Consider the following 22,986-nt stretch of genomic DNA (forward strand, 5'->3'; position numbering starts at 1 on the left):
TACGGGTGATATAGAAACTTGCCTTTTGCACGTAGCTGAAGCAAACTGCCCAAGATCAACAGAAACTTAATTCTGAGCTTTAAAGAAACAAAATCATGTCATTTAAGCCGAGCATCTTTATTAGACTCAAAAACACTCTCAAAAATAAGTTAATGAAAACATATTTTCTGAACCTTAAAGTGTTTTTCTTAATTTTGTTCTTTTTTAAATACCTTTTAAATTAATTTAGCAATATTCCTGAACTATGGCAAACGGACAAATACTAATGAGGATCCCATTCTAGAAAATCAGTCTGTTGCAGCTTGCTGGCTTTACATTCGCAAGTGCTCTCTGCCTCCAGACCAAGGGTTTGTAAGCCCTGCATCCATCTTTTCTCTGCAAGAACTGGTGAGAGCAGTTTCTGCATAGGGATCCTCAGCATTGTCCTAACGTTTTAGAGAATAAGCACAAAGCACAGTCCTCCTTCTAGATTAGAGACTCAAACTTCAGTGAGCAGAACTCCCCTGGGCGCTTGTTAAAATGCAGGTTTCTGAGGCCCATGCAGAGATCGGTCTGGACCGGCGCCTGGGAATCTGTATTATTAACCAGCTCTCCCCTCCCCCACAGTGGTTGATACTGGACGGCCACAGCGTTGCAGTTTTAAGGTGACACACCAGACCACAGAGGGAAATCCTCTCAGGCCTCTTCCCGAAGCCGCATCCCATGGAGTCTTGGAGAGGATCTCTCTGCTCTGGGGCCCTCACCGAAATGGCAGCATCAAAAGCTCCCTGCCAGTTCCCCTAAAGCGGAGTCTCAGGGGACAGCCTTGGCCCAGCAGCTATTCTGCCCAGTCATCCATGTGATGCGCTAGCCCAAGGGTGAGGACCAGCCTCTTCCCCGCTTTAGCTCTCCACCTGTCCCCGAGAACCGAGACCGTTCGGGGCTGAGGCCCGGCCCCATCTCCCTCGCAACTGCTGGTCCAGCCCTTTCCAAAAGCTGTTGCGGCTCCAGCCGCAGTTACATCTAAACGGAGGGTCCCCGCTCACCGGATCTACCTTCATACCCCTGCAACCCTCATCGAGAACGCCGGTGGTTAACATCGAGTCGTCTCCATGGCAACCGACAGGGTGTCACAGACTCGGGATTACGACTTCTCCGCGTGGGGATTCCAGACAAGAGGTCGGGGGCGGCGTCCCTCGGATGCCCTGACCTACACCCAAACTGAAGGGATGGATCCCTTTCCTTCCCGCCCCGGTCCCCGGCCCCTAGCCGGACCTCTGGCGCTCTGCGGCCACATCGAGCACCGAGGAGAAGGTGGATTTTTACGCCCCCCCCCCCGCCCCGCAGCCTTACGGCGGGGGATGGCGGCGGGGTGGGCGCCCCCCACCCGCGCCCTCGAGCCCCAGCGGCGGAGCCCCAGTGCGCGCGGGCCGCGCGGGCCGGACGCGGGCGCGGGGGCGGGGGCGAGCAGAGGGCGGGCCCCGCGCGGGGTCTAAGCCCCACCCCCGGGGGCGGGGCCTGGCTCCGGGGAGTGTCAGGAAGAGGAAGAGCTCGGCCAGAGGCGGTGCGGGCGCGCGGCGAGCAGGGGCCGGGCCCAGGCGAGCGCCGCGCGGGCCACCATGGCCACGGACGAGCTGGCCAGCAAGCTGAACCGGCGGCTGCAGATGGAGGACGAGGGCGGCGCCGAGGCCCCGGAGCAGCCCGGGCTGAACGGGGCGGCGGCGGCGGCGGCGGCGGCCGGGGCGCCCGACGAGGCGGCCGAGGCGCTGGGCAGCGCGGACGGCGAGCTGAGCGCCAAGCTGCTGCGGCGCGCCGACCTCAACCAGGGCATCGGCGAGCCCCAGTCGCCCAGCCGCCGCGTCTTCAACCCCTACACCGAGTTCAAGGAGTTCTCCAGGAAGCAGATCAAGGACATGGAGAAGATGTTCAAGCAGTGAGTGCCCGCCCGACCCGGCCCCCCCACCCACCCCGCGCGCCGGCCTCGAGCCCCGAACCCCCGAACCCCCGAACCCCGCGCCTCCCGGGACCCCTGCGGCCAATCGTGCGCCCCCGAGCCCCGACACACCAGGGCTGGCGACCCCGCGTCCCCTTTCATTTAATCACGAGGCTTCAAGACCTCCTCCCCACCACGCGTGTGAGTCTGGCGACCCCCAGCCCCTGACACGCGACCCCTCCTCACGGTGACGCGGCCGCCAGTACACCATACGCGCGCACTCGGTGTGGAGGACCGCGCGGCCCCTCCAGGTAACCCCGCGTCCCCGCGAGTCCCCACTACCACCATACACATGAGTCTGAAGATTCTGGGGCTCTGGCCTCGGACCCCTGTGTTAGTGAAGCTTTCCTCGCCACCCCCCAGACACCCACGCACCCTGAGATTTGAGGACCCCGTGGCCTCCCTTTCCCCCTCCCTAGCTACTCGAATTCCCTACCCCCACACCCAACACCCTGGTCAAAAACATCCACACACACCCCCAGCGCCTCAACAAAGGTTACCATTCCCTGCACCCCATGCTGTACCCATTCTTTTTATTGGGGTCCTTTCATTTCCTCTGCTTATCTCAGATTCCCCTCAACATGGGTTCTGGGCAAAGACCCCCCCCCTTCAGTTATTCAGCATCTGCTAGCAAACTGTGGTCAAAGACCCACCAGACCCTTCCACCCCTACCCCTATCCACTCTGCTAGCCAGGACCCCAATCCTTGACCCTCCGGTGGTCTCCTAGGGATCCCTCCATCCCTGCCCCGCACTCTGCAGGTATGTACCATCCATCCTCCCTTCAGGGCTGAGTCCCCTCCTCCCTCCACACACTGTTCCTCCCTCCTCTTGCCCTGACCTCCCCCCTCAGCAGCTTTGCAGTCACTGCCTTCCCCCACTGTGTGCCCCCTTTCCTCCCACATGGGGTTCCTGACACCCCACACCTCCCTATCTAATTTGCCTGGTTGCCCTCACCCCTACCTTTTCCTCTATGTAATTCCATACACTGTGCCCTTAGCAGGTTGGACAGACACCCCCAGGCCTGTGGCTCAGCCCTCCCCGCCCCAGCCCACCCCCCAAAAAAACTTAAAATCTCTGTGAAGGGACTAAATGGTCCCCTTCTGGTCCATCCCTGAGTCCACCCAGTTGAGACTGAGATGGACAGCCAAACTCTTCACAACCACGGTTGTGCAGGGGGCGGGCTGGGGGGGGTTTGTAAATGCTCGCAGCCCCCTTCCCTTTAGTACCCTTCCACACTTCTTGTTGCCCATCCCCTTGCCCCTGGCCCCTGGAGGGGGAACAGCCCAGGGGTATGGTCTGGAGTGGAGAGGCGCTGGCCCACCTTGGCTGAGGCAGGAGGACAGGGCAGGATGGGGCTGTGTACCCAAGCAGCAAGCAGGAAGCCCAGGAGCGGGGTGTTTTGCAACCCTACAGCTTGAGAAAGGCTCTTTCCCACTTCTCATCGCTTCTGCTTCTGCCTGTGGCCCCCACACAGGGGAAGGGGGTTTTGTTTCCCAGACCTGGATGGCTGGGAACCCTATACTTTCCCAAGGGTCAGCCTGGGGGGAAACTGAGTCCTTAACGCTCCTCTGGGCCTCTGTGTGGAAGTCCCTGGGCCCTGAGGAGCCTGCCTCTTTGACTCCAGGGTCTTTATTGGGAATTCTAAAGTTTCTTTCCCCACCAAAGACTGTCACCATCAGGAGAGCAGGATTTCCAGGACTCCAACCCAAACTGATGGGAAGTTCCTTGAGCCCAGGGCTAGGTATAGATAGCTTCACTGTCTGGAACTTCCTGTAGAGCCTGCCCACCCCACAACCCCCGCCCCGGAGTCGGGGAGGCAGTGCAGGGGAGGTTGTTCAAATGCATCTGTGATTGATAGTGTCTAGGCGTTGATAGTATCTAGGTACAAAGGAGCTCCCGGATCCCACCCAGCACCCCCATGACGCAGAGCTGTCATCATCACCATGGCACAGGTGGGCGGTCTGGGCACAGAGAAGTTAAATAACTCGCCAAGACCACACAGCTAGAAAATGATGGAACCAGGATCTGAACTCAGGTCTGTGACTCCAAAAGCCGTGTTCCTCCCTTCGGGGTTTTCCGTCACAGACATCTGCCTCCACATGGGAGAACGCACTTCTCCAACACCCCCTTCCCATGTTCATGGCTGATTATCCACCCCGCGGACCCACCATTGGCCCGTGTCTTTCTGCCAGAATCTTCCTTCTCTTGGGCTTCCTCAGCATTGCTACACCCCGCCAAAAAAAAGATGGAGCTGTTTGGGAGAACCCATGCACCCCGAATGGGTAGGGACTTAGGAGGCCGCAGCTTGATCAGAAGGGGCACATGACCAGAGGAATGGCCTGGAAGCCGCATTTGCGAGCACACTCACCTTCTAGAGAGGCTTTTTGGGGTGTTAGTTTGACAAGGTTTCCTCTGATGAAGTTTGGGGGGAGCTGAATGCCTTCCAACTTCCCTGCGGGCCACCTCTTGGCACCACTGCTGCTTGCTGCTTTGGAAGAGGTGGGGGTGGGGGCAGGAAGGGGCTGGGGAGCTGGACCTCTAGGGAAGGAAGTGCCGCCCGCCGGGGCCCTGGTGAGGATAGAAAGCTGCAGGTTTTGTATTCAAGGAAACAAGGCTTCACTGTGCCAGCCGAGCCTAGCCCGGCCGAGCCCCAGCTGGGAACAGCCAACACACAGGCTCTCGGGGAGGACAAAACCCCTGTTCTGCTTCTGCTGCCCTGCTGGGGCCACCACCTCCTGGGTCCAAGCAGGGCCCTGCTGAGAGACTTCCACCCTGGTCTCCGGCTCCCTCCCAGGGAGGAGGGGAGCCCAGCCTTCACCAGGCGCAGAGTACAAGAGAGAGGGAGGTCCTAGGGAACTGGGAGCTGGCCTTCCTTGGAAGGCAGGAGCTAGAAAGTCTGGTCTTCTGTCCCGGCTCTGCCCTGAATTACTTAGTAATTAATTCCCATCTGCAAAAGGAGCAGACTGTATTCAGCAATGGCCTCCTTATTTCTGAGGGGTCCTGAACCCGCCTGGATGACAGACTGCCTTCCAGGGTCTTCTGGTTCATCCGTTTAGTGTCTATCAGCAGATCCTGCCCGAGGAGGGAGATAGGAGGAGAACCAAGGGGACTGAGGGAAGCAAGACAGGCTGTCCGCCGTCACTGACCTCACCATCCAGCCGTGCAGGTTCCAGCTGGGAGAGACCTCCAGCCCTGCTCCCCATCTTACAGAGAAGGCAACTGAGACCCAGAAAGTGTGGTGACTGGCTTGGGGTCACAGGGAAGTTTTCAGTGGCCAAACCAGAGCGTCCTTGTCTGCACAGCTGAGGATGGTGGTCCCCGCTTCTCAGGTGGGGCTGGGAGGAGGTGACTCCCGTACAGCTCTGGCATCGTGCCCGGCACGTGGAGGCCCGGCCTCCGTGGAACCTGGATTCTTAGTCCTCCCTCCCCGGGTGGCCTCAGGCAGCCCCAGCACTTCTAACCTCTCTCCCCACCTCTCTCGGCCCATCCATTCACGGCTCTCTCTGGAAACTTCCAGCCAAAGGGGGAATGGTGTGACCCACAGAGCCTCAAGGGGGCCCACCTCTGGGCTGGCAGCAGCCTGTGTGAGGCCCTGTGGGGTTTTGTAAGTTGAGCCCAGCCCGAGAGGTCGGCAGCCACGTAATTCTGAACCTGCCGTGGAATCTGAGGAAGATGCCCTAGTTCCCTGCTTGGCCAGCCTCGTCCCCAGACACTATATCTCATGACCCCTTGCGTCAGAGAGGCAGGCTTCCCTCTCCTTCTGGATGCCTCTGCCCTTCACTCTTCTCCATTTGCTCCTCCTTCCACGTGTCTCCTCAGACCCCGTCCCTCACAGAAGCTCCTCTAGTATCCTTTCTGGAAGACAGCAGGACACAGTAATTAAGAGCAGCAGTCTGTGGGTTTGGAGTCTGTGGGTTTGAATCCCAAGGCCCTTAAACCTTCTGGGCCTCAGTTCCTCACCCTAAAATAGGCAGAGTAATAGCACCCACCTCACAGAGCTGTTGTGAAGTACTTAACCCAGTGCTCAGCACAAAGGGAGTATACTGTGAAGTTCCTGTCCCCTCATCCCTGGGCCTGGTGGTGGTCCTCTAGGCTGGCACGGAGGGTGTTCCACAGACGCTCCTGGCTGCCTCCACTTACCTCTACAGAGCTGCCCGGCTGGCCAAGGCCTCATGCTTTGGGCCCCACGGTTGGGGAGCCAGCATGAGAACCCCCCTTTTCTCCTGCTGAACAGGCACTCTGGTTGACAGCTACATATGGCTCTGATAAATAACAAAAATGAGGAACAAATTCATTATCACTTAATTACGTGGAAGGCAGGTGGCAGAAAAAAGGAAAGAGCAAACGACAGCTCACGTCCGCCGCGGGGCAGCCGGGCGACTCCAGGCAGAGTGTTCAGCTTTGCAGGCTCACCCGGGGCTAAAGACCTTCCCTGGTTAGGTCTGAGGATTCAGTTTAAAGAGTCCTGGCCCTTTGTAAAGTGTCCACCATCATGTCCGGCCTGTGGGCTGTTAAAAACATAGATACTTTTGAAAAAACATAAAATCTATCCATTTGATCATTTATCCAACACATACTAAGTTTCTGCTGTGTGCAAGTTCTAGAGAATCAAGGGAAGAAGGAAGCTCCCGCCCTCGGGGAGCTTAAAGTCTCATGAAAAGCAGTGGTATAGAGGGGTCTCTGGGGGTAGAGAGGATGGGCCCATGTGGCTAGAAGTGGAAATTTCCATTTCTATATCTCGACCATGAGGACTGAACGCACTCACGAGGGATGCCGTGATGATGCATCCTCCTCAGCCAGCCCCCTGCCTCCACACCCTCTCCTCGTTAAGTGGGACCCCCAGGTCCAGTTGCTCACAGCAGCGCAGTGAGGTGGGTAAATCATGACCCCCATTGGCCAGACAAAGAAATTGAGGCTCAAGGAGGTTGAGTCATGCACCCAAGGTTATAATAAGCGGCAGGGGCAGAATTAGAAGCAGGTCGGCCTGCAGGGAGCTCCAGAGGCGGAGAGAGGGCTGTGTTTATGGATGGGGGGCTTGGGAGGGGGGGCTCTCAGAGCCTCAGGAGGGGAAGCCCTCTGTGGGGATATAGAGGTTGGGTCCTTCCACCTGCAGCCTCCAGGAGCCTGGCTTTCTGGGAAGATGATGCCACACCCCTGGGGAGGGAGGATTTCCCGAACTCAGTGCTCACCCTCTGCTCTTCCTACTTCCCCTTCTGATTCTGAGTCACCTCTCCCCTCCCCCGCCCGGGGACTTTTGGTTCCCCTTTGGCTTTGCACCTTCCTGCCTTCTCCTCTGGTCTGGACCCTCTGGATCCAAGGCCAGGCTTCAGCTGTGAGAGTCCAGGCTCTGGGAGACCAGGCCCTGCCGCCTCAGGGGAGGCCCTCTTGCAAGGCCAGCCCAGGCGGAGGAGGAGAAGGAGGCCAGGCAGAGCCGCTCTGAGACCTCAGCAGGGACAGTCCCCACTCCCTCCAGCAGCTGAGTTCCCTCTGACTGCTGAGCAGCCTTCTCCTTGGCTGACTTCCGCTTTTCAAGGACTGCAGAGAAGCAAGAATCCCATGCCAGCAGGGTGCGGCTAGCAGGGAGCCAGGCCTGGGGTTCCTGAGCTGTGTGGAGACCCTCGTGTGCCGGAGGCGGACGCTGTCCGCCTACCCCATCCCGGGCACCTTGTCTCTTATTTAATCCTTTTATGGCATCCTGTGAGCTCATCATCACTCTTGTCACAAGTGAGAACACGGGGTCTCCCAGAGGTTACGGGACCTGTCCAGCGTCACACAGCTAGTAAGGAGCGGGGACAGCATTTGAACTTGGGTCTGTCTGACTCCCAAGTCCCTGGTTCCCAGGGGCCCCAAAGAGGGCGGCGGCCGCGGCAGCCGGGTGCTTGTTAGAAATGCGGCTCCATCCCGGGTCTGCTGGATCGGAATCCGCATTTTAACACTCAAGTGTCCGAAGCACCAGGCCACCCACAGCTGTCTCCCCCCACTTGCCTGAGGACGTCCTTCGGGTAAGGCAGGTTACTCAGTCTGGGCAGTAAGGGGAAGATTAAGTTAAATAATAAACACAAGGTTGGACTAGACACTCAGTGAATGTTCTTTGCAATCACTGTTGTAACGGTAAGTATTATTCAGAGTTGGCAGGACGCCCGCCGCTGGCATTACAGGCCCGGGGAGATGCCCTCCTGGCCTGGTGCTCAGCATGTGGCAGTTGAACCCGAGACTGGGAGGTCCCGAGCCCTGACAAGCCCCCAGCTGATTGCCACCAACTTGTGGGGGGGCTCCCACTTGATCCTTAGACTCACTGAAAAGCTATGGGAGAGCCGTGAGCCACATGCATGCACACACGCACACACACGCACACCCTCTCCTTGGCTGACATGGCAACAGATCGAGTGTCCGATTCTGCAGATAGGACTGCAGGAAGTGGTGAGTGGCTGGGCTTCCCCCACATGAGTCAGACAGTCTGGGGTTGGGGGCGTGCACGACCCAAGGGGCCATGCCGAGCGAGCAGTTATCAGAGCATGTGGGTGGTGGGTGGCCACCTGCAGAGGGAGGCGGGCAGGGCCAAGCTGGCTGCAACAGCGAGCAAGGCCAGAATTTTTCTCTTGTCCAGAACTTTCCTGCCCCAAGGGACCTGCCTTCCCAGTTCATAGGACAAAGAGTAGCGAGGCCTAGGAGCCACTGGGGTAGACAGGCTGGGGAAGGACCGGGTCTGTGAATGCCGAGACCAAAGCCAGGTGGGCCTGGGGGGATCCTTGGTCCATAAACACTGCCCTCTCCAGCTGTTTCTCCTCCTGGGGACCCGCCATGGGCCGAGGGGCCAGCCGCAAAGGCCTGGGAGAGGAAGCAGAAGGGACAGAATTGGCGTCTCTGTGCCCCAACCTTGCCTGCCCTGTGCAGCAGCTGTGATAATTCCTCATTCTGCTATCAGACTCCACAGCACGGCTGGGAGGTAGGGAGGCTCGCTCACGAGGAACAACCTTCTTTTTTTTTAATTTCTTTTTTTTTTTAGTATGTTATGTTAATCACCATACATTACATCATTAGTTTTTGATGTAGTGTTCCATGATTCATTGTTTGCATATAACGCCCAGTGCCCCATACAGAACGTGCCCTCCTTAATACCCATCACCAGGCTAACCCATCCCCCACCCCCTATGGTAAAGAAAAAAAAAAGAGGAACAACCTTCTAATAATTCCAAAGCCAACATGGGCTGCCTTAAGTGAAGCAGTGAGCTTCCTGTGCTCAGAGGCATTCAAGACACAAGCAGGAAAACTGCCTTGGGAATCTGACCTTCACAGACAGCTGAACGAGTGGCCTCCGATATCCCTCCCAACCTGAGAATCTCTACTACAGGGTCTGTGGGCATCAGGACACAGCATAGGAGTTAAAAGCATGTGTGTTTCAGCAGCTCTGGGTCCAGATCCCAGCTTTGTCCTTGTCAGCTATGGCCTCCGCCAAGTCACTTCCTCCCCGAGCCTCCATCTCCTCATCTGTCATATGGGGATATTTATGCCTGCTTCACAGGGTTCTTGTGAGGGTCTGATGCAGAATACTTGGCATAGTGCCTGGCGCATAATAAGTGCTCAGCAAAGAGTAGCCACTAAGGGTAATACTGTTACGAAACAGGGTGTTGATATGGACGCGGTAGGAGCCAGCCCCTGGCCACCCCCCACGACTCCTGGTTATCAGAACCAAGGTCGGGGAGGAGTAGCCAGCTGGGTGGGACGTGCTCGGCCCAAAGGGGCAAAGTCTGCCTGGGTGGTGTCCGGCTGTTCCACTCTCCAGGGCAGATGGGAGGGATTTTGTCACCGGCATCCGGGCGGGCAGCTGCCGAGCCCTGCCCGTCGAGGACTATTCAGGGGGAGGCGGGTAGGAATGTGGGCACAGTGCCAGGTACAACAGCCTCCCTCCGGTGCTGGAGAAAAGTGCTGAGCTCCCAGCCTGTGAGTTTTGATGCAGTTGGCCCTCCCAGGCAGGCCCCAGGCCAGGCTCTCAACCCAGCGCCCCCCAGCCCTACAGGCTTGAGAATTCAGGACCCTCCATGGGACCAGGAAGAAGAGGGAAGCAGACAGGCAGGAAGAAGGAACGCCTCCAGCTCTGGGGATCCTGCAGTTCACCGGCTGTGTGACCCCAGGCTGGTCGCTGCCTACTCTGGGCCCCAGTACCCCCCCCCACCACATAACATAAAGCAGGTAGACCAGGCTATGCCGACAGGTCCTGTGCACTGACTCGCTTTCCCCGGTCCCCCTGAGCCACCTGCACCCTCGGTTACAGCTCAGGGAGAGAGCTGATGGATGAGAGGGTCTCCCCAGCCAGGGGCATCTCCTGTGTTGCCAGTCACCCACTGCCAGTGGCACGGGGACAGTCCCCCCCCCTTACCTTGTCACTTCCTTCCCATGAGAGAAGGGGACAGAGTAATCCAGGGCTAAGGCTCCTCTCTCCCTCTGCCCGGCAAGAGAGCAAAAGGCTCTGTCCTGCTGTCTTTCTACGTCCCCAAGTGGTGAGGTCTTTGAATCAGGCTCAGTGGGGGAAGTAGTGGGAGCCTCGGAGGAGGAGGAGATGCCGGGGGGCAGCGCTGGATCATCTTGCCCCCCGCCCCCCGCCTCCAGACCAGTCTACAGCAAGCGTTTCTCGCAGCCGTGCTCCATCAGGACTGGCGCCCAAGGGAGAGGCCCTTGTGTTTTTTACCATCATCATTCTTAATCAGCACCATTTTACGTTCTATGTGCAAAGTACTTAACGTACTGTGTGGCAGACACCAAGTGCTCAGTGGCCACGATTATAAAGAAATTAGCAGGCTTTAAGCACGCGTTATGTACCAGGCATTTTATGTTCATCATCTCATTTAACCTTTAATCCTAAAGGTAGGTAGTGATAATAATGCTTCTATTTATTATTATTACAGTTGGCGTTATTGTCCATGTGTGCCCATTAAGTGCTTACCGTGGGCCAGGCTCTGTGCTAGGAACTGATGTGGCTTGTCTCTTTTAATCTTTGCCTCCGTCCTGAGATGGGTCCTTTGATCCCCACGATGTAAATGGGGACACCGGGGTCTGTGGGCTTAGGTGACTTGACCAGGATCAGCCAGCCAGCCAAGTGGCAGATCTGGGGTTTGGACCCCAGTCAGTCTCAGCAGAGCTGATATGACAGAACTTTCAGGGTCATCTTCAGTCACCCTAGGGACTTGGCTGATCCAGTGGCCCCGAGCCCGGGGCACAGAGTAGACGCTTGCTCCCCAGGAGCCTTGTGGGAATGGCCTCCCGCCCCCGCAGTGTCTCCTCCTTTGGGGGACCCAACTCCCACCCCAGCACCTGGCCTCTTCCTGACCTCTGTCGACGCCCCTTGGCACCTGATCTGCTGGCACTGTGACCAGCCCCTGCACTGTCCCCGTGGGGACCAGAGCCCGCCCAGGAGAGAGCCCAGACCCGGTAATTGATTGACTTTTGATTGATGCAGGCAGCGGGTTCAAGCCGCAGATAAAGCTGCAGCCCAGCCAGGCCTGGGAGTTGCCAGAGACCAACAAATACGGAGCCAAAGTCTGTCCAAGTTCGGTCACTTTATCTGCACTTCCTCTGAAACTGAGCCACCCCCAGCTGTGGAAGAAACCCATACACGTGAGCAGTAAATAAAGCTGGGGCTCAGGAGAGGCAGGTGGGACAGCGGAGTAGAGTGTGGGAACCCCAGGGATGGGGGGGGGGTGAGTCCCTGGCGAGCTGGTCAGCAGGCCAGCGCCCTCACCCCTACTATCCTTGTTCCCTGGTCAGTCACATGGGGAAATAATCCTCCCAGGATTGCTGAGCACAGAAGTTGTAAAGAAAAAACTGCCTGGCACACAGTAGGAGCTTCCGAGAGGCAACTAGATCTCACTCTAGTGATGGCCACGCTCCATTTCTGGAGTCCGCTCCGTGTGCGGGGCACGGGGCTAAGTGCGGGCCGTGCAGGAGCTCGGTCAGTCCTCACGCCGACCCTGCGAGAGCGTCACCGTCACACCTCGGCTGGAGGCTCACAGGGCAGGGTCTCCCAGAACCCAGGTGGTCTGCGCCAGCCCTGACATGGCAGCGGGGCTTCCCTGAAGGGCGGCGTGCACGTGCCTTGCCCCAGGGAGGACTGGCCCCCTCACCAGGCTGCTCTCCGCTCCACGACCTGTCACTCGGGGTCACGCCGCAGCCGCCCAGCCCCCTTCCCAGACTCCAAAGGGGGAAGGAGGGGCCTCTGCCATGCCCCCCCACCCCAGGGCCCCTCCAGCTTGAAGGGGAGCCTGGAGCATGGGATCGTAGGCCTGCCTGGCCCTCCCGAGGCCCACAGCCTTCTCCCACCCCCTCTCACGCCAGCCATGGCACTGCCCCCGGGGACCTCTGGCCCATCTGCCCTGTCTCCCTTCCCCCTCACCCCCAGCCCTGCGGGGAAAAAGGCTTCAGGACCGCGGTCGCTGCAGGGTTCCCAGAACCCCGTCTTCCCCGTGCTGCCCCGGGCCATCACTTCCAACCACTGACTCGTTTGTGAACTATTTATACCCCTCGCACCAACTGCTCAGTGCTCCGGGCAGACGGCTCCGTGCTGCGGGCCCCACCAGGACCCCTGGAAGCGGGCTGACACAGAGCAGGTGCGCAGGCTGAGGAGCTGGGCTTCCGCCCCCTTCCTTTACTGCTCTGTGACCTTGGGCAGGTCACTTAACCTCTCTGAGCCTCCATTATATAAGGTTATTACGGGGATTAAGTACAACAAAATATGTAAAGTTCCCTGGCACAAAGACAGATTTCAAAAAGTGGTTTCTATTAGTTGCTCAAGGTCATGCTGAGCTTACATATAATAGGGCTGGGGGAAGGGATCTGGGGAGCCCTGAGGAAGGCACAGAAACGAGGTGTGTGTTCATGCAGGAACGCCAAGACCAGGCCACGGGTTTCTGCAGCTCAGCCCCTCTGTGTTGCTCTGTTGTCACCAACACACCCAGGCAGCTTGAGGCCTGGGGCTACGCAGGCTTCTCTCGGCTCAGAAAGCCCATTTTAGCCCTGAGAGCACTCTTCTCACCCCCCACCAAGAGGCAGTCAGGGCAGGTGTTTGGTTAGCCTGATAAGAGGGCCCACATCCGCTGTGATATGATGAGCTCTGCAGCACAGCACCTCCCCAGCCGGGGGAACGGCCCGGAGGCCATCTCTGACCCAAGCTCTCACCGCAAGGAGGCCCGCGAGAGGGACATTTAGACAGCCCCCCCACCCCACGCACACTGTCCCCGTGTCTGCTGGGCCGTTGGTGGCAGAAAACAGACCTGCAGTGTGCAGACACACATTTATCACCTAATCAGCGTCCCAGCCCTTTCCAGCCATACCCCCCCTCCCCACTCTCAGCTGGCACACCCTGCACAAACTGTTCCCTGAATTTGCTCCGGGCCACCTCCCAGCAAGCTGCAAGAGGACCTCGCCCCTGGGGCCTCCCTCCTGAGGCCCTGCCCTGTAACACGTGCTGCATTCTGCCTCTCTCCTGGGTGGAGGCAGGAGTAGGGGGAGCGATGGGGCCGGTAGGGATGCCAGGCTGGCCCTGGAGATAACATCAGGGTCGCCGCCCCCCCCCCCTCCCCGGCCCCGTCCCTGCAAGCCATACCCTGTGGTGTAGTGAATTCTTTCTCCCTGCTGCTCCCGTCCCACTCAGTACAGGCAGGCTGTGGTTTCAGCTTCCTTACGCATCTCACTGGCCCAAAAGTTAGCGCTGTTCCACATGGCAGAGGCCGCAGGCCATGTGGGGAGTTGCTCGTCATCAGAGGTAACCAAGCAGTAGCCATGCCTCGGGACTTCACGTGGACCGAAGTCCCTTCCAGCTGCAACAGGGTGACAGGCTCCTCACAGTCCAGCCCGTGGTGCTCCGACCCATCAGGTGTGGGGCGTCAGGATGTCCTTAGCCTCTGCCTTTGCTCCCACAGGTACGACGCTGGCCGGGACGGCTTTATTGACCTGATGGAGCTGAAGCTGATGATGGAGAAGCTCGGAGCCCCGCAGACCCACCTGGGCCTGAAAAACATGATCAAGGAGGTGGATGAGGATTTTGACAGCAAGCTCAGCTTCCGGGAGGTGAGCCCGCTCCCCGTGGGGGGCTCTCTACTGCCTTGAGTGAGGAGGGAAGGATGTCCATTCCTTCACATGGTCAGCACTTACTGAATGACTTCTGTATACCTGACCCTGGCGGGGGACTTTGGGAATCCAGAGGAAAGCCCTGTGCTCCTAGGGTCCCGGAGTGTAGAGGGGGAGATTCCCAGAGAGCAAAATGGCAGGGTGCTGTGACCCAGGAGACGGGGGGACGGGGCAGAGGGAGTGACATGCACTGCGTCCAAGAGGGGCCAGGCTCTGTGCTGGGTGACTTCACACTCGGGGTCTCGGTCCGTCCTCGCTCTGGGGCAGAAGCCATGAGCAAGCCTGTTCCGAGGAGGAGGAAATGGAGGCTCACAGCCAGAAAACACGGTAGTGGACCCCAGGCAGCCTCTGGTGAATGACAGCGAACCAGCAAGAAGCCTAGAGGAGACAGAGCAAGGGAAAGGTGGTGGGGAGGACACGTCCAGGGAGGAAGGTGCAGGCCGTGCACGATGATGGTGTGGAGTCAGGATGTGGGTTCAGACCCTTCTTCCGTCACTTTCTGCTGCTGAGATTCGGGGCAGGTTTTTTCCTTGTCTCTGAGTCTTCCACAGTCTGTAAAATGGGCACAATCCTATACCTTGAGGACTCAGTAAATTGGTTGGGGGAACAGTGGAGACAAAGATACGAGGTAGGTTGGGGCTCTTCCGGGGAGCCGAGCATGGGCACACAGGCCTGTGGCAGCCCCAGATCCTGGGAGAGCGGGAGATGGGTCACCTTGCCTCCCATTGTACAGACGGGCACACCGAGGCCCAGAGCATGGCAGGAGAGAGCCCAGACCTCTGGCCCCTTGCCCCTCCCTGACAACGTGCTTTTCTCCCGACCGCAGTTCCTCCTGATATTCCGCAAGGCAGCGGCTGGGGAGCTGCCGGAGGACAGCGGGCTGCACGTGCTCGCCCGCCTCTCCGAGATCGACGTCTCCACCGAGGGCGTCAAGGGGGCCAAGAGCTTCTTTGAGGCCAAGGTGAGGAACTGGAGGCTGTGTGGAGCCCAGGGTGGGGGGCGCTCAAGGACAAGGGTGCCCGAGGGGAGGACAGGACCCTGAGTTAGCTCCAGGGTCAGTGCTCACCCTTCGTGTTCCTGCTGAGGCCGCACAGAGGAGACAGGGCGCTGACGCCAGGGCTGGCCTGGGCAAGGCCCACAGCGCTCCTGGCTTCTGTCCCCTTCCTTCAGGCTGGGATCCCTCCCGGCTTCCCCTTTCTCTCTCTAGCCCACAGAACCACTATTCCCGAAGGACTAGTCCTTGAAAGGTGGGCCCGGGAGATGGCAGAGCAGGCCCAGAAACACAGGGCACTGGCTCATGGGCCTCTCAGAGACCCCAGCCCCGCCAGCCCCGGCCTGGAGAGAGTATGGGCCCCAGAGGCGCCCACGTACACGGCAGCTTCCCGGTGCCACACGCACTTAGATGGAGGGGACAAATACAGCTCCTAGATTCTGACCTCCCAGGGCACCTGCTTTTCCTTCTTTCTCCCTCTCCCCATGTTAACTAAGAACATTGCTTCTGAAGGCTGCCTCCCACCTCCCTCTGGGCTTCTGGGGTTGATGGGATGTTCCAGGGTTCATCAGTGGGACCTGGTATGCATCTGGGCTTCCCAGGACGGGAAGCAGGATAAGAATAGCCACTTCAGGGGGCGCCTGGGCGCCCCAGTCGGTTAAGCATCTGCCTTCGGCTCAGGTCATGATCTCGGGGTCCTGGGATCGAGCCCTGTGTCCGGCTCCCTGCTCAGTGGGGAGTCTGCTTCTCCCTCTCCCTCTTCTTCTCCCTCCAACTTGTGCTCTCCACCCCCCCCAAATAAATAAATAAATAAATAAAAGAGCAACATCGAAGCTCCCACTTATGGGACTCACGCTAGGCAGCAACCACCAAATATATGTTCTAGCTTCCAATCCCCTCAATGAATCCTCAAGTCAGTTATTGAGCTATTCAGGCTCTGAATGGGAAACTGAGACTCAGTGAAGCCCCGGCCCCGGGCCCGAGCTAGCGAGAGGCAGAGCGGTCCGCGGGCTGGCAGGGGGAGGGCACAGGACCGAGGGCCCGAGAGCCCACGGTGGAGGCCCAGACGCCCCTCCCGCCCTGACCCCCGTCACCCCGACTCCACTGCAGGTCCAGGCCATCAATGTGTCCAGCCGCTTCGAGGAGGAGATCAAGGCGGAGCAGGAGGAGAGGAAGAAGCAGGCGGAGGAGATGAAGCAGCGGAAGGCAGCCTTCAAGGAGCTGCAGTCCACCTTCAAGTAGCAAGAAGCTGCGGCCTGACCGCTTGGCCCCGGCCCCAGCGCCCAGTCCAGCCAGCAGGGGTGGGCAGACTGGAGGCCGAGCCTGAATCCTGGGCTCTGTCTGAAGGGACCATACGGAAAACCTACCAAGTCTGTGAACGGAGCCAGCTGAGGGGTGTCCCAGGCGGCCCGGCCCCCCCGCTCCCTCCCGCTCTTCCTGAGGCCCGGCCGCCTGTGCTGGCTCTTTGCCTGGCCCAGCCCTCCCTGGCGACCCCGGTGTGTGTCTCGCCCCTGGCCGCCCCTGCCTTCCAGCTCTGCCGCAGCTCCGAGCCCAGCTCCTGGGCCTGGGGGACTCGCTGCCCTCCATACACTCTCCTCCTCCCCGCCCAGCGGCCCCTGCCCTTAACCTGCAGACCGCGTGGCCCCTGGGGCCCTCGAGCCGCTTCCCAGTCCGGGGAGGACGGACGGCAGGAATGTGGCGGGCTCCAGCTCTGTAGTAGGACGGAAGGGGCTAAGCAGAGGCACGGGGGCTCCCCACCCCCGACGATTGTTCCTCCAGCCCTGCCTCCTCTCTCTGCTGCGGGGGGGGGGGGGGGGCTTCTGTTTAGGCAGAGGGACCCAGGCCCCGGCACCCCATGTCCACACAGAGGCCCCAGCCAGGCAGGGGAGGGGGCAGCTGTGCTGATCTACCTCACGGGCCCACGCTCTGCCGCCCGTGCCAAGGATCATGGGCAGGGAAGGCTCCGGGGCCAGAAAGGCCACTCCGCAGTCTCCCTGGAACCACCCGAGGGTCCCAGGGGCTCAGGAGAGAGCAGGGTGGGGAGGAGGGATCGGCCCCTTCACGGGGAAGGAAACCGGCGCCCGGCTCCGTTCTCCGGGACGCGTCCAAGAAGTGCTTTAAGTGGCTTGCACGGACCAGGCGGTGGGGAGCAGGGGCCTTGCGTGGCCCCTTCACGCCATCCTTCCCCCAAGTGATGGGCACTGTCTTGTCACCAGCGACGTCACCCCCCCCCTCCCCGAGGAAGCATGAGGACCCCAGCCCTCCCTGTGCCCACCCGCAGACGGGCGGCGGCCAAGCCTGTGCCACCAGCCCGGTCCCACGCAGCTCCCAGTGTGCTCCCTTCCGCGCGTGCGTGTCCGTTGCCGTGTCGTGAAACTGTGCCCGTCACCCAGTCCAAACCAGTGAGTGGCCCTCGAGGCCATGGTTATGCAACTTGCGGTGTGTGTCATGACGTCACTGCTTTGTAAACCTGATAACTCTTTATTTTAGTAAGATGCCCCAAGAGTCCACGAAACTCCTGTTGGATTTGCAGAGGTTTTATTTTTTTGGCCTTAGAACCTGCAGAAATTAGGAGGTACTGACCCTAGTGCGGCAGCCTTGGCCCTGAATTGCGTTTGCCTTAGCGGATATGTTTATACAGATGAATATAAAAAGTTCTTTTTCTTTGGCTTATTGCTTCCCCCCGCCCCCCTTCTCACCTTCCCACAAAGAAAGCTACTTCTTCATTTGGTGGTACAATTATTTTTTTTAACTAAAATAAGATAAAAGTCTATATTCTTATGTGTGTGTGGTTCTTGTTGGTTGGTGGAGGAGGGGAGGGGCTGGGAGAGGGAGGAAGGGGACGAGGCCACCTGGTGCTGGGGCAGCATTTATTCCGGTGGCTCCCGTGTCCTGTCAGAGGCCCCGGGAGGAGACTTTTCCTAAGGGGGGAGGCTGAGCGTGATGCCCACCCCTCTCACCAGGGGCTACTCTAAGCGCTTTACATATATTTACTCAGGTAATCCTCACCACCGGCCCATGAGGGGTGCTGTTTTGTTTCCCAGAAAGTCTCCCAGAGGCACACGGGCTGGGAGGAGACAGACGGGGCTGGGGGGTGGGGGGAACAGAATGCAGACCCAGGCCCGCAGCCCGCAGCCGGTCCCCCTCCCCATCTGCTCACCCGCCAGGCAAGTTCAGATGAGGGCATGCACCGGAAGCGGTGCCACCACCGTGGGTGTTCTAGATAGATGTACCCAAGAGACCCCCAAGATTCTCCCCCATGCAGACACACCCCAAGCCTCCACCGCCCCCCCAACACACACACGCACACACACACACAAGACAGGCTGGGGTGGTAGCATGATGAGGAAAGACCCAGGGTGCTCCCCATGTGGCATTGGACAGATCAGGCTCCTATTGGGTCACAGGCTCCCACAGGTCTGCTCAAAGTGAGGGCGGGCTAGGGTCTCTAGGGTCTTCCCAGCCCTGCACTTTCCAGGTACTGGGTGCAACCTGAGTTGGGGTGTGGGAGTGTGGGCTTCGGCTGGGCATCGCTGCCCCCAGGTGGAAGTGGGTGGTACTGCAGCAGCCCCAGGCTCCCTCACCTGCCCTGTCCTTGGAGTGGGTTTCCTGGGGAAGGTCACCGGCACAAGCCACCCAATGCCAAAGATGCCACCATCATGAACACAACATGTTAGGTTCAGCGTTGTCTTTCGGGACCCCTTCCCCAAGGGAAGAACATCAGAACCCCTAACGTCCAAGCTCAGAGGGTCTTAGAACAAAGGGGTAGAGGACCCTGACTGGGAAGGACTAAAATTCAAGCTCTCGAGCCCCGCCTTCCAGCTGGCCCATGATGGATGTGGACCTCGGACCCTCAGGACATGAGAGACACCAGCCAGCTGTCCCACACCAGGACCCTCCACCACACCAACAGGTCTCAGCCAGGAGGGGGCCCTCAGCCTCGGCCTGCCCGAGGGCCCCACTCCAGCAGAGGGATCAGGCTGCAGAATGAAGAGGCCCGGAGTGACTCAGGGCCTGAGAGTGGAAAAGTATACAGTTCCTTGATCCCCTCCCAGGCCCCATCCTCTGGGTCCCCATTGCCAAACACGGAAACCCCTCAGTGAGCCCCCAGGCCTCCTCTGAACCCCCAATACTTCCATTTGGTTCTAAGGAGAAACACTTTCAGCCTCTCCCCCCTCCCACCCCTGCTGGCCCCTTAGTGGCCCTCACCCAAGAAACAGATGCCACCTGAGAGTCCTGTCCCAGCCATTAGAAACTATGGGCCCCAGTCAGTGTCACCTGCCCTGTTTCTCAGGCTCTCACCACCCCCGCGCTCCCAACCTTGGCACCGCTTCTCCTGAGGTCCCCCCTCCAGCAGCTCAGCCTCTGCCAAGTCACCCTTGATTATTTTTCCAGGAGAGTCTGGCCCTGAGCATCTGGGAGACTCTGCAGCCCAGGCCCTGGGAGGCTCCGCTCCGGGTCCTGGAAAGCACAGAGTTCAAGGGGATGAGAATGGGGATTCCAGCATTCTCACGCCCTCAAGTCCTCGAGTTCATTTTGGACATGGAATCTATCGAGAGGGAATCCTTTCTCAATCCGCACCCCACTGAGCTCCCAGCCCGAACGAACCTCTTCTCATTCAGGGCTCCCAGCCCTCGGCCCGGAACACTCAGAGGAACGCTTACTGCCCTGCCCATCAGGGAGCTCCAGCGGCGCTGAGCAGGGTCTCACCTCTGCAGCTCCAGCTCGAGCGCAAGGTGTGCATGGCAGATGCTCAGCGAATGCGGGAGGGAGGAAGGGATGGATGGATGGATGGATGGATGGACGGATGGACGGATGGACGGATGGGTGGCTTCTGGTACACAGTATGTCAGCACCCCACAGACTGGGCAAACAAAACAGTCAAGTCTTCAAACAAGTTAATCCAGGAAATCCACTCCACGGGGCTCCCCTCTGCAGATATTCACAACCCCCAACCCGCACCCCATCTGATTACCTACCAAGGCCAGCAAATCAGGTCAGGCCCCTACACGTCAGCACTGTAACTTGGGCAGTCTGGACCACTGGCGTAACCGCATCCCCTGACCAGGGCTCCCTGCATCAAGGCCAAGTCAGCAGGGGCCGGCCCTAGCTCCCGCCTCCGCCCAGTTGCTCCCAGTGAGAACACAGTTTTCTCCCTGGCCTCGCCAAGACACAGCTAGAGGCACCTCTGGGGCCCAGAGAAGGTTCCAGTGATCCACAGAACATTCCCCGAAGTCTCACTCCGTCACTCAGTCGCACATATCTCGGCATAAGGACGGGTCACGGCCAGGGCTGACTGGTCCATCCACACTGTGGCCGCAGCGTGGAGCCCACAATACCTTTAGGGCCCACGAAAATCTTTCGGTTTCTTATAAAATCAGCAGGAAAAGAATACAATCCGGGCTTCTAGTCCATTATACCAGCTTAGATTATATTAGTCTTTATACCTATGCAGTCAGAAAACATGCTTTTTAAGTATTTTTTGATGGAGGAAGGGGCCCACGAAGGCCAAAGGGCCCAGCGATGTCCAGACTCAAGATTTCTCGTAAGAAGCAGACAACAGCAAGAAGAGCAGCCAACACTTACATGGAGTTTGCCGAATGCCAGGCACTCCCTGCAGTAAGAAGCAGTACCATTTTTTACCCCCATTTTACTGATGAGGGCACAGAAGCACAGAGAGGTTGAGCCATTAACACAAGGTCACACAGCCAGGAAGCGATGGCTCTGGGTTTTCCCTCCTTCACGAGTGTGGCCCAGCAGTAGGCAAAGCCCACAACATCCCGTCTCCAGAATGTGAAGCAGATGAAGGAGACCTCGGTTTTCTCCAAGCCTCCAAGCCAGGAAGGTCCCCTACAGCTGATGCTGTCTCCGCCTTCAAAGCAGCCAGCAACTTCCCTCCAAAAAAAAAGGTCAGTTTCTCTGGGGACATTCCGAAAAAGAAAAAAAGCAAAGACTCTTCGTCTGGGACCTCACTCCTCGTGCCCCTGCGCGTTTGCGGCTATCCCTATGTTCGGGTGCAGGTTCGAACGTGGGGCACGTGGCTCTGCACGCGTTACAGATAAGGGGGTGCTTCTTATGTACGACGCTGGTGCATGCGTGTCTGTGGATATGGAGGCGTGGGTGTGCGTGTCTGTCTGTCTGTCTGTGCTCGTGCAGCTACGGGAAGGTGCACGGGACTGAGGTGGGCACCGAGAGATTGCTGTATGTCCGAGGGGAAACCAGCAAACTTCCACACGTAGAAGACCGGTTCATCATTTCCCCAGGTTGCTCGAGAGAAACTGAGGCCCATGGGCACCTGGGTGGCTCAGTCAGTGAAGCGTCTGCCTTCGGCTCAGGTCATGACCCCAGGGTCCTGGGATGGAGCCCCACATCGGGCTCCCTGCTCAGGGGGGAGCCTGCTTCTCCCTCTCCCTCTGCTGCTCCTCCTGCTTGTGCTCTCTCTCTCTCTCTTTCTGACAAATAAATAAGTAAAATCTTAAAAAAAGAGAGAGAGGGAAACTTAGGCCCAAAGAGCTTGCCCAAGATCCAGGTCCCTAAGTGAGCTAGAAACCAGGAGCCTTCTCTCCAGCTGCCTGAGCCCTGTCGCCCCCAAGATCTGCCACGAAGCTCGGTCCACATCTCCGTGTCCAACATTAGTCTGCAGGCCAGGCAGACCCTTTGCAGAGCTTGGCCACCAGCTGCTCTGGGTCTGAGGTGGATCGGCAGTAGCCACTGACCCCGCTGTCAGGACCGGCCCCTCGAATTCAACAGAAAGTTCCCCACAGCCTGAGATCCCAACACCCCAGGCCTGGGGCTTGAGATCATCACAGCAGGACAGACCCTCTTATCCATACCCTTACACTCCCTGTCTTTATGTCTCTTTTTATCAAAACTTTCTTGATTTTTATATTACCAAAGTAATGCATGCTTGTTTTTAAAAAGAATCTAAGCTGTATAAATTACATAAGTTAGAGTCCTTCCCTACCCTCAGATACCCACTGTTAACAGCAGAGTGCAGAGTTTTCTGAATTGCTTTTAGGAAATAATTCCTAAGGTGAGCAGTGGGCTCAGTTCAAAAAACGACTTCCAAGGAGCATCAGATGAATAGAAAGGGGAGGGAGAGCAGAATCTAACTGGGCCGGCCAAAGTCAGGCCTTGGCTCAAATGGCTTACTACAAGGCCCTACAACGGACGGGCTGACCCCAAACTGCCAGGGCTCTGGATGGAAATTCTGGACACGCAGAGCTTTGGACCCACCACAAACCCCACCGCAAACCCAGATCTGCCGCTTGACCCTGACATTCAAGTCGTGGAGTCTTGGGACTGACAGGAGCCTGGGATGCATCTGGTCCTCTGCACCCATTTTAGAGACAGGGAGAAAAGGACTTTGCAGGGAGATAAGTGGGTTGGCTCTGGGGAGGAATTTGGCCAACTGGGCACCTTCCAGGGGCTGCCTGGACCTCAGCCTCCACTGGGGCAGGAAGGCAGGGGGCACCCCAAGACCAGAAAATATTAGTCGAATGAAGGAGAAAGAGGAGAGGAAGAGAGAGAAGGAAACAGTGTATCACCGTAGGATGAACCCCAGCCCGGTGTCAGAAGTCCTGACTTCAGACCCTGGCTCGGGTGCTGCCCCACTGTGTGACCCTGGGCAGTCGCTGACCCTCTGAGTCTCGGCTTCCTCCTCTTCCTTGAGCAGATAAAAGCATCTCCTTCGTGTTGTTGGGACAATTGGGTGACTACAAGAAGTACCAGGCACAATGCCCAATAGATGATAACTAAAGAGAATGAGTTAGGGAGAGAGGATGAGAACAGGCTCCAGGCAGAGAGGTGGGGGGGTCCCCCAAACCTGCAAGCCTCAGAATTTGCTGTCTCAGGAGATTTGGGAGATCCATGCCTCTGAGCCAACCCCATCTCCTGCCCAAA

General features: G+C 58.4%; 1 protein-coding gene across 1 annotated transcript; it reads left to right on the forward strand.

The window, feature by feature from the left end:
- The first annotated feature begins 1,537 nt into the window (after nucleotides 1-1,537).
- On the forward strand, nucleotides 1,538-17,865 carry EFHD2 (EF-hand domain family member D2). Its single transcript, XM_006745697.3, has 4 exons — nucleotides 1,538-1,912; nucleotides 13,886-14,033; nucleotides 14,920-15,054; nucleotides 16,195-17,865. The coding sequence occupies exons 1-4, from the start codon at nucleotides 1,599-1,601 to the stop codon at nucleotides 16,324-16,326; spliced, it is 729 nt and encodes a 242-aa protein (XP_006745760.2). The 5' UTR covers nucleotides 1,538-1,598; the 3' UTR covers nucleotides 16,327-17,865.
- The last annotated feature ends 5,121 nt before the right edge of the window (nucleotides 17,866-22,986 follow it).

Source organism: Leptonychotes weddellii, chromosome 4 (genome assembly GCF_054177405.1).
Source record: "Leptonychotes weddellii isolate Sample4059 chromosome 4, ASM5417740v2, whole genome shotgun sequence".
Classification (NCBI taxonomy): Eukaryota; Metazoa; Chordata; class Mammalia; order Carnivora; family Phocidae; genus Leptonychotes; species Leptonychotes weddellii.